The sequence below is a fragment of the Nilaparvata lugens genome, chromosome 2 (assembly GCF_014356525.2).
Source record: "Nilaparvata lugens isolate BPH chromosome 2, ASM1435652v1, whole genome shotgun sequence".
Classification (NCBI taxonomy): Eukaryota; Metazoa; Arthropoda; class Insecta; order Hemiptera; family Delphacidae; genus Nilaparvata; species Nilaparvata lugens.
The window spans coordinates 89,261,718-89,277,932 of record NC_052505.1 but is presented as its reverse complement, the minus strand read 5'-3'; the positions used below and the strand labels follow the sequence as shown (position 1 = coordinate 89,277,932).

The window sequence follows — 16,215 nt, the reverse complement described above, 5'->3', positions numbered from 1 at the left end:
CTTATTCCTCAAGTACCATTATTCAACTTTGGGATTCCAAGTTCAAATGAGAATTGAATGCACTGCAAAAATATAAAAACGTTATTCTTTATTAGCATAAAGTTTTAGCAGTGAGTGATAATTGTTAGTGCATAAAGCATTAGCAGTAAGTGATAATCGGTTCATTCATATCAATATAAAGAGTGATTATAAAAGGACTTTACAACTTTGATAGCACATACATATTAATTAAAATTACTTACGGAATTGAGAAAGGTGTCATCTATTTATATAAAAGCGAAATGGCACTCACTCACTGACTGACTCACTCACTCGCAGAACTAAAAATCTACCGGACCAAAAACGTTCAAATTTGGTAGGTATGTTCAGTTGGCCCTTTAGAGGCGCACAAAGAAATCTTTTGGTGATATTTTAACTCTAAGGGTGGTTTTTAAGGGTTTAAAGTTCTTTTAGCATGTATATTCTTCTTATTCCAATATCTTAAAATAATTATAATTGAAATGTCCATACCCTATGTTAATATAGAACTATAATCTAGAGAGAGTACCTCTTCGAAACGTTGTTCTGGTAACTAAATTAAAATTTGTCAGGTTGGCATTAAGTTGAGTTGACTTTGTTAGGTTGGCACCAAGTTGAAGATTGAAATGCATTTATCCAGGACCTCCTAAATACCAATTTATCCAGTTAGCCAAAATTAGCGTTTTCTCAGCTTTTCTGCGTTTCCTCACTTTTTCAATAATTGATGCATATATATTTAAAAAAATTCAGTACACAGGTTTAGCTGAGGTGGAAGAATTTTGTTCGCCGAAGATACGCCGATATATAACAGGTGTATTTCGAGATCAAATTGGCATAATACGTTCAAATTCGGTACAGAGGTTCAGCTGAGGTCTACATGCAGGCGAGCGAAGCGAGCCCGTTGATCTCATTTTTGGACGATCCAGTCGGGGGTCCAGGGGAGGGCCCCTGGCTAGACGGATATGGCGAGCGAAGCGAGCCTGACGGCTAGTTTTGTAACAAAACACTTCAAGTTCAGGTGTGGGTGTTATTTTGATTCTGTGACAGCCGTTGGTAATGCGACATTAATCCCACCAAAAATCGATTTCTTGTCACACTCCTGCCAACATATCAGGTGTAACTTGTGCAACCACAGCGATTCGATTTCGGAGGTCATAAAGATTGTCTGGTGAAGGCAGAACATTAACCTTATCCTTAAGACTGTGCAAAGGCTAAAAATAAACTTTCTACTGGTGATATTTTTTAAAGTTTTTCGATTTGTATATCTTCAAGCTATCAAAATGAAAAAGTCTTCTCAGGATTTTTTTTCCCGATCATTACTTTTTGAGATAAGAGCGCCTAAAGTTTAAATTTTTTGAACAGAACGTTTCAAATTCGGTAAGAGATAAATCCATGAGATTTGGAGGAATGATTCTTCATGGTATTGTAGATCTAGTGAAACGAGAATTCTATTAAAATATGAATTTTTGATACAGTTATTCAATTTACCAAAAATAACTCAACAAAAAGTTATTTTCGGTCATTTTTAGTAAATTGAATAACTTTCTCAAAAACTGATATTTTCAGAACATTTTCATTTTACTAGATCAACAATACCATGGAGAATCAATCCTTCAAATCTCATGGATTTATCTCTTACCGAATTTGAAATGTTCTGTCCCAAAAATTTAAACTTTAGGCGCTCATATCTCAAAAAGTAATGATCGGAAAAAAAATGTTTTCCTGAGAAAACTTTCTCATTTTGATGCATTGATGATATACAAATCGTGAATCTTTGAAAAATATCTCCAGTAGAAAGTTTATTTTCAGCCTTTGCACAGCCTCAATGAAACCTCACAGGAAGAAATCCATCGGTGTTTCTAGACAATGGCTTTCAACTTCCCTGGATTCACCATGCAGGGCCAATTGCATGGCCACCTCGTTCAACAGATTTAAGACCAATGGATTTCTGTGAGGTTTCATCAAGTATAAGGCTTATACCAGACAATCTTAATGACCTCGGAAATCAGATCACATTCGGATCACTGCGGTTGCACAAGTTACGCCTGATATGCTGGTACGAGTGTGGCAAGAAATCGATTAGTGGGATGTATGTCGCATTACCAACGGCTGTCAAATCGAAACAAAATAACAATGACACCTCAAACTTGAAGCGTTTCAAAACAAAATAGCACATTTCTCAATTCTGTAAGTGATTTCAATAAATATTTATGTGCTTTCAAAGTTGTAAAGTCCTTTTATAATCACCCTACACTTTTGGAATACTTGTCAATTTCACATCTCATGACAAACTGCTAGTTAATAATTCGTTTTTTAATTATTTTTCACGACACAACAGTCAGGTTTTTTTAATAAAACTTATTAAAACTAATACTCACTTTTAGAGCACTTACGTATTTTTAAATCCATTTTCAATACTCCTGTTAAATGTTGAAAATGGATTTAAATATCCGAAAGCGCTCCACACGTGAGTAGGCTACTAGTTTTAATAACTTCTATTCAAAAAAATTGACTGTAGTATCGTAAAAAATAGTACAAAAACAAATAGGCCTACGTTTAGAAACCAAGCCAACACTGTAAACATTACACTGGGCTAAATTACAGAATCCAGAATTTCCCTGCCTAAATTAATAAGTAATAAGGTAATATTTACGTAAAAATTGTAATAATAATTAGGTAAGTAAATAGGCCTACTTTTGGAAACCAAGCCAGTCACTTTAAACATTACACTGGACTAAATTGCAGAATCCAGAATCTCCCTGCCTAAATTAATAACTAATTACAAAACAGGAAGGCAGGTACAAAAAAAAACCACCTTAGTGATGGGCCTACTTGAATAGCCTAGTTGAGTATTGAATAGCCTACTTTATACCATGCCATCGTATATTATTGAATTTTAAAATTTAGGCCTATACAGTGTTTCTAAAAGAGACCGACAAATCTTGTCAGAGGTTTCCTGATGTGGAAATAAAGAAAAAATGTAGTAGATATGGGCCCTAAAATGCTTTGTTACCGAAATGTGAGTGGCCGTAGTCGAGTGGATCAGATGCTGGCTTTATGATTCAGAGGCCCGGGTTCAAATCCCGGCCCGGGCAAGATATTATTTTCTCGGGCCACTCCCGTGTTTCGGATGGACACGTTAAGCCGTCGGTCCCGGCTGCCTAAAAAGCAGTCGTTAGGTCATGTCAGAGGCCCTGAAATTGATCAGTTGCGACCTGAAAACTCTGACACCAGACCTGAGCCAGCCAGGTCACTCGATATTATTATTATTATTACCGAAATAATAATGACGGAGGACTGCACATTTGTCTTTAAATTTTCAATTTTATGAATATGAGAGGCTTCATAAGGATATATATTTGGATGATTAATTATCCAAAATTAGCAAAATTAATTAGCTAGTTATGCAAAATTAGCTGAGAATTAGAATAAAAACAATTTTAGGAGTAAGCCATAATATTTAGCTTCAATAATTATTGAGATAAAATAAAATTTGTATAATGTATACTGAATGTTCTGAAAAAAGCTGCCCATAAGTCAGGGCGTGATTCCTCTCATCTAAAGAAGAAAAAAGTTCTATTTGACATAGGTCCGAAAATGCTTGGTTACCAAGTTGAACAGGTGAAAGATTTCGTCTGAATTTCAGTTCCTCTGCCAAAACGAAGCCTTACAGGTATTTGTTTCCTGTTAATTAAGATGTACAATTTTGCATACTTTTAGTAAAATGAACTGCAAAATTGAATAAACCTGTTTCCAGACCTGTGGCTAGAGTATTTTCAAGATTTGTAAAGAAATACGCAAAACTTGGTCCCAAAAAACAAGTTGATTCAAGGTTTGAAGCAGATTCACAATAAACACAAAATATTTATTTACAGAACTTGAAGAAAATTTAATTTCAAAAAGAAAGATGTAGAATAAGTCTATAATAGACGAGTGCAACCTTAAAAAATAATCCTTATTACATATAAAACGCATGAAAGATAGACGTTGTATGTAAGTTAATAAGCTAAGGATTATTTTTTTAAGGTTGCGTTTGTCTATTATACTTAAATTCTATATCTTTTTTTGAGAAATTAAATTTTCTACAAGTTCTAAAAATAAATATTTTGTGTTTATTGTACATTACTTAACACAGTAAATCTGCTTCAAAGCTTGAATGAACTTGTTTTTCGGGACCAAATTTCGCGTATTTCGTCACATATCTTAAACATTACTGTAGCTAAAGGTCTGAAAACAGTTTTACTCAATATCTCAGTTAATTGTAACTGACATAAAGTACACTAAATCTTATCAATTAACAGCCAACAAATACCCGTCGGGCTTAGTTTCAGCAGGGGCACAGAAATTCAGACGAAATCTTCCATCCTGTATAACTTGGTAACTAAGCATTTTTGGACCTAAGTTATGATAATTAAAATTTTTTATTTTCTTTAGATGTGAGGAATCACACCTTACTTTTAGGCACTTTTTTCAGAACACTCTGTATAGTTATTGATGTGGGTCGGGAATATTCCCAGTAAAAAGGAGCTAATGGTTTGGGAATAATACCCTGGTAAATTATTCAGTTGCTTAACTTGAGGAAATAAAAGAAGTAGAGAGAAAATAAAAGGAAATAATAATGAAATACTGTAATAAAATAATATATGAGACTGGATACAGCGTATGATTGAACCGAAATGAAAATGTTAATATGCTAGGCCTAGTTTAGAAAATCGAACTTTAATTTATAAAGCTAACAATTATTAAATAATCAAGAATATGAAGTCTATAAATAATAAGAACTTACCTAATTAATTGATCACTGTATTGTTTAAATTCATAGAAGTAATGGAATGAATCTAGGCCTATAGGTATCACGCCATATTCGTGTATGATCATACAATCATACAACACATATTTCCACCAAAATATCACAACTTCAAGTTAATAAATCAACAAACGACACTAATAATTCCTTGTTGAAAAAAACCCGGTTGACAAAGCTACAAAATTATTAGATTAGAAACACGTGCGTAACGTTCATCATGACATGACAGTTGTTGACATGTTGTTGTTGACTTGACTGGCACAATGGCAGTTACACAGCCATTTCGGTACGAAAAGAAGCAGTGTTGCCACTGCCCCAAAATAAAACTTGCACTACTAAGCGCTTCTTAACGTAGGGTGTCTAAGCAAACCAATTTTCGTAAATCCTGCACTAAATTGATAAATTACAAATAAAATATACGTACAATTTTGTGATTCATTGACAAAGCGCTGTACAATTGATTTATATGATTTTCCAGCTCTGAAGTGGTTATTTCTGGAATCCACACATTCAAATTTTCAATCCACCACCCAATTATAATAAGCTTTACAAACGCAAATTCCATCAAGCATGATAGCCCACTGCTTTTTGAATCCCATTTACATTTTATCAGTCCATATATTTCATTCAAATATAAAATTCTCATTATTCCCACTAGGCTCAAGCCAGAAGCCCAGAAAGGAACAAAGTGTACCTCTCTGTGCCTAAAGGCCTAGGGCATTCGAGTATTGAGAAATATATTTAACCTATTTTGAACTATGTGTAACCTTATCTACATTTGAAGGAGAAATAGCACAAGGGTACCTTATTTTTTCTCTCCCTATTATTTTAATTATTTTGTTTACTTATTGAGTGAATATTTCCGAATATTACTTATTGCAAACTCATGAAGAAATGGGATGAACAGTAGTTGTTGATACTCTATATTGAGATCCACGTTATAATGGTAATGGCAATAAGATAAGAGAAAAACGTTGCCTAACCTCTGTCTTGTCAATGCCTTTTATAGATGGTAGCTGATACAGGTTTATTGGTGCAATATTAACTGTTCATTCTAGTTTAAAATGATCAATTATTAAACAAGAAATTATATTTTTCAATAATTTTGTTAATTAATTATTGATTCTACATTGTTGAAAGACAATCTGGAGCAGTGAAAAGAGAGAAAGAGATAGCGCTATCCGCTTTGTTCAATGATAGACAAGTATAGCAATATCATTGCTAATCAAACACTGCCATTATAACGTGGACCTTAAAATAGGTATCTTGGTTTTGGTAATCTATTCCATAACAATAGGGAAAATATTAACTATTAATGAAATATTGTATTTAAAATAATAATCACACATTTTTTAAATATATATTAATTCTAAAATGAGATACAAATATTGATAAAACGTAAATTCCAACATTTAAATTACTCGTAAATAGTACCTATTAGTAATAACCTCCTATATAGCCTACAAAATCTAAGAACATTTTTGGATATTAAAAATATCAGTTCATTGAAGTAACAAGTTTTTTCATACTTGATTAGAGAATTACAACATGGAGAAAAGATAGTGTAAGAAGGTATACCATGGTAATAGGCACACGTTCCAAATTTCACTGTCTTTCAAGCCATTATAACACATTGCATTATTTTATTGACTCATACAATAATATTACATCATCGAAAATGCTAGGGAGAAAAAAAAGGTAACCTTGTGCTATTCCTCTCCAAAATTTAGATAAGGTTACACATGGTTCGAATTGTTTATTGTATTTGTTCGTCTTGTAGTTGTTCACTTTACAAAATTTTCAGTCCTTAATTATTTTCACAAAGTAAATTTTCAAATTTTAATTTAATTTTTTAATTCTCAATTGTGTATTTGTTTCATGGGTCACGAGAACAGTAATGGGATGTTATCCTTGTGCTCTCATATGTATTTCAAAATAAATTAATAATCCGCTTAGTTTTTTACTTTCCTTGCCCTATTACCATAGGTAAGGAAAGTATTGCTTTCCGAAAAAAATAAGGTACCCTGCAATTTCTAAATTTCTATACGTTTCAAGGTCCCCTTGGGTATTACCCTTTGGGTATTGGTCTGTGTGTATGTGTGTGTGTGTGTGTGTGTGTGTGTGTGTGTGTGTGTGTGTGTGTGTGTGTGTGTGTGTGTATGTCCGTGAACACGATAGCTCCATTCATAATTACCTGATTGACTTGAAATTTTAAACTTAAGGTCCTTATACCATGAGGATCCGACAACAAGAAATTCAATAGAATTGAATTCAAGATGGCGGACAAAATGGCAGATAATGACTAAAAAAACAATGTTTTTCACGGTTTTCTCAAAAACGGCTCCAACGATTTTCTTCAAATTTATACCCTGAATAGCTATTTATACGCCTTTTCAAGTGACATGAGTCTCATTTCTGGGAAAATTGCAGGAGCTCTGTAATATTCTTGAGAAAAATGGCGGATGATTACTAAAAAACCATGTTTTTTCACGATTTTCTAAAAAATGACAACCAATTTTTTTCAACTTCATACCCTGCATAGTTATTTATCAGCTCTATCAACTGGCATGAGTCTCCTTCCTGGGAAACTGATGGGGGATCCATCCTTGAGAAATGGACTTTGTAACCTCCTTCTCGTGCATGAGGTAGGTAGGTAGGTAGGTAGGTAGGTAGAGCAGTTTATAAAAAGAACACATAGTCGAGATATTTTATCCGTGGAACAGCTGTTTGACAACTTTTAAAAATATTGAATTTCACAATTTACACAAAGAAAAAAAGTGCTCTGAAAAGAACCAGAATGCACTATGGATTTGTTTAAGGAGGTAAAGACTCAGCCCGGCAAAGTGTGTATGAATAATACCATAGCAACTTATGGGAATTATATTCACTTATAGGAATTATGTTCACTGTGCGAATCCAGCTCGACGTCTTACAATATCGACAGTGAAAAATTCTAGTCTACATTTTTTGGCTTAAAATTGTGTGTACCTAAATCAAATCATGAACTTTACAAATGGAAATATTTCCAATATAGTTGGGATTTTTGTTTAATAATAATTATTGATTATTCATGAACTTTACTTAACCTCTGGACTGTTTATCCTATACTATTAAACGAGCAATTTCTGTTTTTATGTTTATATATATTCTGTATGTGACCGGATCTCGAAAACGGCTCTAACGATTCTCACGAAATTTGGGACAAAGTAGGTTTATGATATGAAAGTTCGTACGATGCGGAAGGTCTCAACCCTGGGATAACTCGCTGAAGGACATTAGAAGGATAAATACGTCCTTGGAAAAACAGCTGGAAATTTCGTAGTCTTTCGATACTGTAATAGAAGAGAGTGAACGATTGCAAGAGTGTGGGATCATCCAGCTGATCTCACGAGAAGAAAAATCCAGCAAAACTTATTTTCGTTTATTTCTCTTTTTTTTTAGAAAACATGTTCACTTCAGAAAGTCCAAAATATAGTAACTAGATGCTGTCAGTGTAGAGTATATTTTAAAAATATTGTAGCAAACATAGCATATCATTCTAAATCAAATTCATAGTATATCTATTTCTAATTGATGGTGTGTTTGTTTTTTGAAGTGTGAATAAATTGTTATTTGGATGAGTGATAGTAGCTTAACCTAGATTTTGATTTGGACTGTAGTATAAATTTGAAAAGGGACAGTTTTGGGCATGAGCCTGTTGTGCCTCCTCATAACTGTAAAAATAATTGTACAAGTGAGAAAATGAATAAATAAATATAAACTATGAATTCAATTTTTTGCTACAAATTTGCTATGCTTTTACACTCCAGATTCCCCCGGTCTTTACGCTCGGTCCCCCGATATTGTCTTTGCAGTCACAGTATACCGATCCCCAGATGGGGATTTTGATCAATTCCTGACATTGTTTGATGAGTTCCTATCGTTTTTGATAAAAACCCACAAAAGAAGTGTGATGATAGGAGGTGACTTTAACATACATCTCGAGACACCATCCAGGATGAGAGATAGTTTCACAAACCTTTTGCGACATCTGGATTGTTTGTAGCCAGTCACCTTCCAACAAGAGAACTGCTTGCCTGGACACATTTCTAACATATGTATTCCTGGGATTATACAGTTGAAGTAGTTGACCCCATGATTTCAGACCACTGCGCAGTTGTCTTCCAGATCCACAGGAGCTGGAAAAGGTGAAATTGCATCAGAGGCTGCATGGAAATCAAATTACAGCTCCTACACAGAGTATCAGAGAAGAGCCAATTCCAGAGCTCTGTCAGAAATTGAGCAACATAAACTGGAATCAAATATTCAGCACCACACATCCAGAACTGACATTTGATATATTGATAACTGGGTACATAAGCGCCTTCAACTCTGTATACCCGAAGTGAGGAAAATCCACAAGACTCAATAGAGGTCCACTGTTCTACACTTCAAACGAGAGACATGGTTCACAGAGAATCTCTGTAGGCAGAAGAACCTAGTGATGCTGCTAAACCATCAATATAAGACAGCTGAAACACAGAAAAGAGAACAAAACAGCTACAGGCTCTACTTGAGAGTAAACAATGAGTACCGAAGAAATGTCAGACAGGCAATGAGAGAGCACACAGCCAACATCATCATGAATGCAGACAACAAGTGCAAAGCGGCCTGGGATGTGATCAATGAACATCGTCCAAAGAAGCCCCAGGTAGACTCTCCACTCAGCCCGACGAGATTTCAACAATTTTTGTTGAGGCTGCTGGAAATGTGTTGAAGGACCTGGACGAAACAGGCGACCACAATCCAGCTGTTGGCATCAACACCAGAGGTGGTGTAAGTATGTATGTGTAGAAGGAGGTTAACCCAAGGAGGATACAGAACATTATCAGAGGATTGAAGACTCCAAAACACAGGACATTTATGCCTGTCACATTTGTCTTGAAATCCACAGCACACTTAATAGCAAGACCAATGGCAAGGGCAATAAATGATTGTCTCAGTGTGGGTAAGTTCCCGGATCTACTGAAGATTTCAAGAACAATACCGATTCACAAGAAAGGTGACACCAGCATCCCATCTAATTTTCGACCAATATCAATAGTCCCAATTTTGTCCAAGGTCATTGAGACAGAAATGAAGTGCAAATCAAGAATTTCTGAGGGGAACGAAATCCTGGCAAAATCCCAACATGGCTTCAGAATGGGCGCTCAACTACAAGTGCATTGCTCACCCTGACCAGAAGATACCAAGTGCCTTTGAGGGTGGGGAAGCCCTGGCCCTCACAAATGTGCGACCTGAGTAAGGCTTTTGATTGTGTGCCGCATGACTTACTCATCAAAAAGCTTGAAATGTATGGCATGAAAGGGACCATGCTGAAAACAATTGTAAACTACTTGCAATAGAAATGCAAGCTACTTCAATAAAGGGAGCGACTTCAAGAATCAGGAGAGTAGAGCATGTGTACCACAGGGTTCAGTGTTGGGACCTTGCTGTTTATTTCTCCTCATGAATGATTTCACAGCAACGAGGAAGCAGTGATTTTTGCAGATGACACTACAATAGCAGCGAGAGGTCCAACAAGTGATGAGGCTATTTCAAGATCTGCAGAACTGTTATGCAGCGCAAAAAAGGTGGTTCTCAGCAAACAAACTAAAGCTGAATGAGGACAAAACAAATACCTCATTTGCTCACTGCGACGGCAGGAGCAGAACCGGTCAAGTTGCTTGGCTTCTGGCTGGATGGAAGGCTGAGATGGAGTCACCATGTGTCAGAAGTGTGTCGAAAGCTTTCCAGGGTAATATACTGCTAAAAAAGCTCAGACATGTGGTAGGCAGGGATAGTTTGGTGATGGCATACCATCACTCTTTCACAGCCACATCATGTATGGACTGATCCTGTGGGGACATGTACCAGCAGCAAAGGATGTACTGCTCCTATAGAAAAGAGCATTCCGAACAATCACATTCTCGGGAAGTAGGGACCACTGTAAACCTCTCTTCAAGGGTATGGGGATCCTCACCATCTACAGTCAGTACGTGTTCTGCTCACTATCCACCTGATGGACAACCAGGAAGACTGGACGAGAAGAGGCGAAACCACAGCCACAATACACGCCGAGCTGCTGACTTGGGCATCCCACACACGATTGAGCGCACCTACAACAGCTACCCAGCAGCAGCCATTCGAATGTTCAACAGGCTGCCAGCGAAGTGAGAAATCTACCCAAGATAAACTGCTTAGCACAGTGAAGCTGAAGCTGAACGACAGGCCACTCTACTCATTTGCTGAGCTTGAGGACGAGCCCTTTTTTGAATCAGTTCTACTCAACGACTAGCCAAAATGGCTACCACCAACCTGTTTATGAACATGTCTCTCTGAATCCCCAGTCTTCGACAACGACAACAAGTATCAAGTAAGTATCAAGTAAATTAAGGTTGAAAGGACCTAACTACATTTGGACTGTTGTTATCAATTAGAATTTGAACAGTTTTGGGCGAAAGCATGTGGTACTCTTCTGAAGTTGTGTAATTCTGAATGATTAAATAAATAATAAATAAATAAAAATGCAGTTTACACCTAGATTCTACCAATTGTCTATGAATAAATAAATAAATAAAATAATCAGTGAGATTTAGAACACTAACAACCTATACCAGGCACGGCCCTAGGGACTTTGCCACCCTGGGCGAGATCGACAAGCGCCCCCCCCCCCCACAAGTATCCCGTCTTTAATTGCTAATCCCGGGTTCCACTTTCCTTGAGCGATCGCCTAACGCCGGTTACACATTGGGCGGTTTCTGCCGGGGCGGTAATTTCGCCGTCGCCGCCGTTCAAGCAGTAGTCTATGGACTTGAATGGAAGCTTACACACTGGGCGGCAGAAATGCCGCGCGGCTATATTGCCGTTGGCGGCAGCTGTGCAGCAGCCGTCCACTGCCACTGAAGCTGGCGGTGTTTTTGCCGCTCTTGACTACGTAGTGGCCTACCTGACCAAATGGGCGTCACATTTGGCGGTTGTCTACCATCGCCGCTGATCAGTCGTCTATCCCAGTTGCTCCAAGTCAGATGTCTTTGAAAATCAGCCTTTTAATTTGTGTCTTGTTGTAAAGTTTGTGATTTGTTTATAGGCTAACATTTATTTATTGTTTTAAGTGTTTGTGGTTGACGAGTGTGAGAAAATGAGTAAGTTAATAAACAATGAGTTGTTAATATCATTTTTAGAACAGAGGCCAGTTTTGTGGTCAAAACCCTCGACATATCTAAGGACCGAGATTAGGGGGATTTTGAAACTCTGGATGACAAAGAAAAAACTGTAATTATGTGTTGTATATCGCTGTCGATTTAATAAAAACGTTCATTTCAATGAATCCAAACAAGGCGATTTCTCTGCTGTCTTCTTTTCCTTCTACGGTACAACAAAAGTGGTAAAAGTTGTTGCCTTTCCATTTTGAGTTGAACATTTGATAATATACTTTGAAAAAATGTGCAGAATACAATTAACTGAACACTCATGAAAAAGATAAGTCACAACACATTTGCGATGAAGAACTACAAGAATTATTTTGGCTACTGATCATACGTGGCTGTATTTTTGCCGCTGAATGTGTAAGCTCGACTTTTTTTCGAGGCGGCGACGGCAGTTTCGCCGCCGCGGCAGAGACCTCCCAGTGTGTAACCAGCGTTACTATTGTGTCTCCGCTGTGATGCGATCGCGCCATCACACCACAGAGTCTCAGTAAACTCTAAAAAATTATGTTTTAACAATATTTATTGACATTTAAACAAATATTTGACGAATATAAATTGGGAACAGTAAAGTCCATCAATATAGGCATAAAAAAGGGGAAGTGCTTGCAATTTATATCGTAGTTCTGATTTTTTAATATTTTATTTGGATATAGAGGTTTAGAACCAAATTCTTCATGCAAAATTCCCTTCTGCTATATACAGAGTGGCCCAGAAAACGTCGTATTTTAGGTTCATTTTCCAGTTTTTAGCTATTCCGGAAAAATCAGTGATCGGACAAAAAAATTTGCTCTTGCCTTTTTTAAGATTATAAAATTCTGAATGAAATGAGATCATTCGGAACTCTCTATCTCCAATGAGTACTGAGTTATGAATTTTCAAATATGAGTGATATTTTAAGAAAAAAAAAATCAATTTTGATCTATTTAGTATTTGATCAACAATGTGTCCCGATTACAATCTAGATGTGAAATTCAAAATCCCTATCTCATATAGATTTCCAGGTACACTTGACACATGCTCCTTGTATTGTGAAAAACACCTTATTTTTAGCTTCAACCATCATCACCACCTATATTGTCCTCACAGTGATATTTTGCACAATGATAAGTTCATGAGATTATGTTCGATGGGAATCACCCGTTAGTTGCACTTCATTTCAGTATTTCCTAGTGGAAAGGCGCGCTTAAGGACACGATCAAGGATCAAGCTATCAGAATTAAAAAGTTTTCTTAGGAAAACATTTTTTCCAATCATTACTTTTTGAGACATGAGCGCCTAAGTTTAAATTTTTGGGACAGAAAATTTCAAATTTAGTACGAGATAAATCCATAAAATTCAAAGGATAAATTCTTCATGGTATTTTTGATTTAATAAAACAAAAATTTTCTGAAAATATCAATTTTTGAGAAAGTTATTCAATTCACTAAAAATGACCAAAAATAGCGTTTAGTTGAGTTTTTTTTGGTAAATGAATAACTTTCTCAAAAATGATATTTTCAGGGAATGTTTCAAAATTGTTTTGTTTTATTCAATCAACAATGCCATGAAGAATTTATGCAAACCTTAGTTTGCAGCACGGGGCTTGATGGTCATTGCTATTCCAATATAACAATAGGAGCTCCCTGTTGTTGGTATAATGCTGTTTCTTTCAAAAAGGCATACGTTCTCTTTTTGCGCTTTCTCGAACACAATCAACTCACAGGCTCTCTATTTAGATTCTGTAAAATCTGGCAGCACTGTACTCTAAAAAAGCAATGCTGCAATCTAAGGTTTACACGGACTATGGTTAGTTAGATTGGAGTGTCTGTTCAGTTGCTATTGGATAAGAAAATTTACAAATCAATTTGAAATTATGAATTTCAAACAGCACATTATTAGGAAAAATTAGGTTTACAGGAAAAATATATTGATATTATACATTAATATCATTATACTTGACACAGTATTGCACAAATTCTCAAAGGACGTGGTGATTGACATAGTCCCCGAAATTACATCACTTTTAAATAAATATGATGCTTCAGTTAAAGTAAATGAGGTCCTGAAAAGGATATTAACCGACGTGTCATCAGAACAACTTGCACTAGAGAAATTACTCTCACAAGAGAAAAAGAACAGAAAAAACGATTTTGACAAGTCTATTACCAATGAGGAGAAAGCAGATTTTGAAATTAGTGAACTTATTAAATCAAAGCTTAGTTCCAATATGACATCAAGTGGAATTAGTTCCAAAGACGCGATAATCAATCTGTTGAGTAACGATGCGCAAAATGCTGCGGGAAGAAATTTTAAACTTGAAACTGAATTGAAATCTATGCGGAGGAATTCAATCGATTCATCAAATAATAATGACGATTTCATCACGCCGAGAACTACAGTAAGAGCTCGAAACAATGCAATTTGTGCTATTAATAGACAATTTACATTATTTGATCCATTCAAATTTTGTACAGCTAAATGCACTAGATTTTGTTTCGAGTATTGTAAGCAATATGAAAATATAAAAAATTATTTGATATCACATACTTTTAGCTAAATTTTCATGCATTCTTTATTCACTGTAACTTTGTTGGTTTCATATTTTTTTTAAATACACTAAACAGCTTCATATTCGTAAGGAGTATTCCAGTCCGCTTCTTTATTGTTTCCAAATAGAGCAAAGATTGTCCCAGCAGTAAATAGCAGAGCACTAATGAGAGAGTGCCTATTCTCCCATTGCTGCTGTCTATTAAGACCTATATCTAAGTTTTTCATGACTCCAGAAATTACCACTAAACCAATATTTGCCAATGTGGCAGAGATTGCAGTAAGAGTGGCTGCATAGTTTGGTGATTTGTCCAAGAAAGTTGTGTAATATCCTCCGACTGCTAACGGTAGAAATATGATTCCAATCATGTAGAAGAAAAGTGTACAGCTCATGCTGCTCTGGCATGATATGAATCCAACTAATGCCATTGCTGGTAAAAATGTTGCAATTGCAGTAAACATTTTTTGTAGCACTGTTAGCGGCACTCCAAGGTCATACAAAAAGTCAAATAGGAATCCTGACAGAAATGCAACGGTAAAACTTAAAAAGAAAGGTGTTATCATTAAGAATGGATCTTTCAAAGGATTCAATTGGAACGCTTCGCTCAAATATGTTGAACATCGGGTTGTAAGGAATATAGCTCCAATCCAAAACATGTATGTTAGTAAATATAACCCAAACATTGGGTCGAACCCTATTTCAAACCATGGACAACCAATACTCTTGTATATTGTTCCTTGGCTTTCCTTCTTTAGAACAATGTAGTTTCTTTCTTTTCTTGTGATACTTGGATGTGTAAGTGGACTGTCGTACACTAGAATGTACCAAAATAAACACCATATAATTCCAAAAATTCCAGGAATGATGAAAAGCATTTCTATAGTCAAGAATTTTATCTGTAGTGTAACCACTATTAAAACGTTTCCTAATGATAAAGATGCAAAGGAAGATATCAGTTTGCCTCGCTCTTGCACTGGAATCCACTTGGAAGCTAATTGATTACAGCCGGATTAAACGTTGCTAAAAATACTCCCAAAAAGGTATTGACGACCACCAGACTCTCATACCACCAATCTTGACCGCATAGGTATGGTAAGAGATGATAATGACGCACCTAAATTCCATAGCCAATTAAAGTTTTTCCTCCAAACATTTCAGCCAATCTCCCAAATGGGATTTGTAGAAACAAATATCCATAGTAGAATCTCACAAGAGCTTTTTCTTCCATCACAGTTTCTGAGGTGAAGTTAACATCCATGAAACCATGAAAGATCAAGGCCATTTGAATCGCATGCCTGAATAAAAAGTTCAATGCAAAACCAAAAAACCAACATTATCATAAGAATTGTTCTCTTTTTTAGAGGTTTTAAGATATACATTTTAAAATTCCAAATATATTTTAAACTTTTTCACTTCTCATCTAAGAAAATAACTATGAAAATAAGAGTTCACTTGAGACAAAAATAAAGATATAGTTAATATTTTTGTTGACTTCCATAACCAAAAACAAGAAATTTGTACTGTGACAACCAATTTTGAACACAAGTAAACATTCATTGATGTTCATCTATGATCATCAATTTATGTTCATCTTAATAGAAGTACGGGATTCTTCTCTCAGCTGTACAAAATAA

General features: G+C 35.8%; 1 protein-coding gene across 1 annotated transcript; it reads right to left on the bottom strand.

Moving 5' to 3' along the window:
- Window positions 1-14,418: 14,418 nt before the first annotated feature.
- Window positions 14,419-15,899, bottom strand: LOC111050282 (vesicular glutamate transporter 3-like). Its single transcript, XM_039420245.1, has 2 exons — window positions 15,710-15,899; window positions 14,419-15,395 (listed from the first exon to the last, which is right to left on the bottom strand). The coding sequence occupies exons 1-2, from the start codon at window positions 15,861-15,863 to the stop codon at window positions 14,650-14,652; spliced, it is 900 nt and encodes a 299-aa protein (XP_039276179.1). The 5' UTR covers window positions 15,864-15,899; the 3' UTR covers window positions 14,419-14,649.
- Between the last annotated feature and the right edge of the window lie 316 nt (window positions 15,900-16,215).

Excerpts from the sequence above, each read along its gene's own strand:
- LOC111050282 (XM_039420245.1), bottom strand. The coding sequence starts at position 15,863 with ATGGCCTTGATCTTTCATGGTTTCATGGATGTTAACTTCACCTCAGAA. Across the intron at positions 15,396-15,709 it reads TGGAGGAAAAACTTTAATTG|TGTACGACAGTCCACTTACA; the intron begins GCTATGGAATTT and ends GGTACATTCTAG.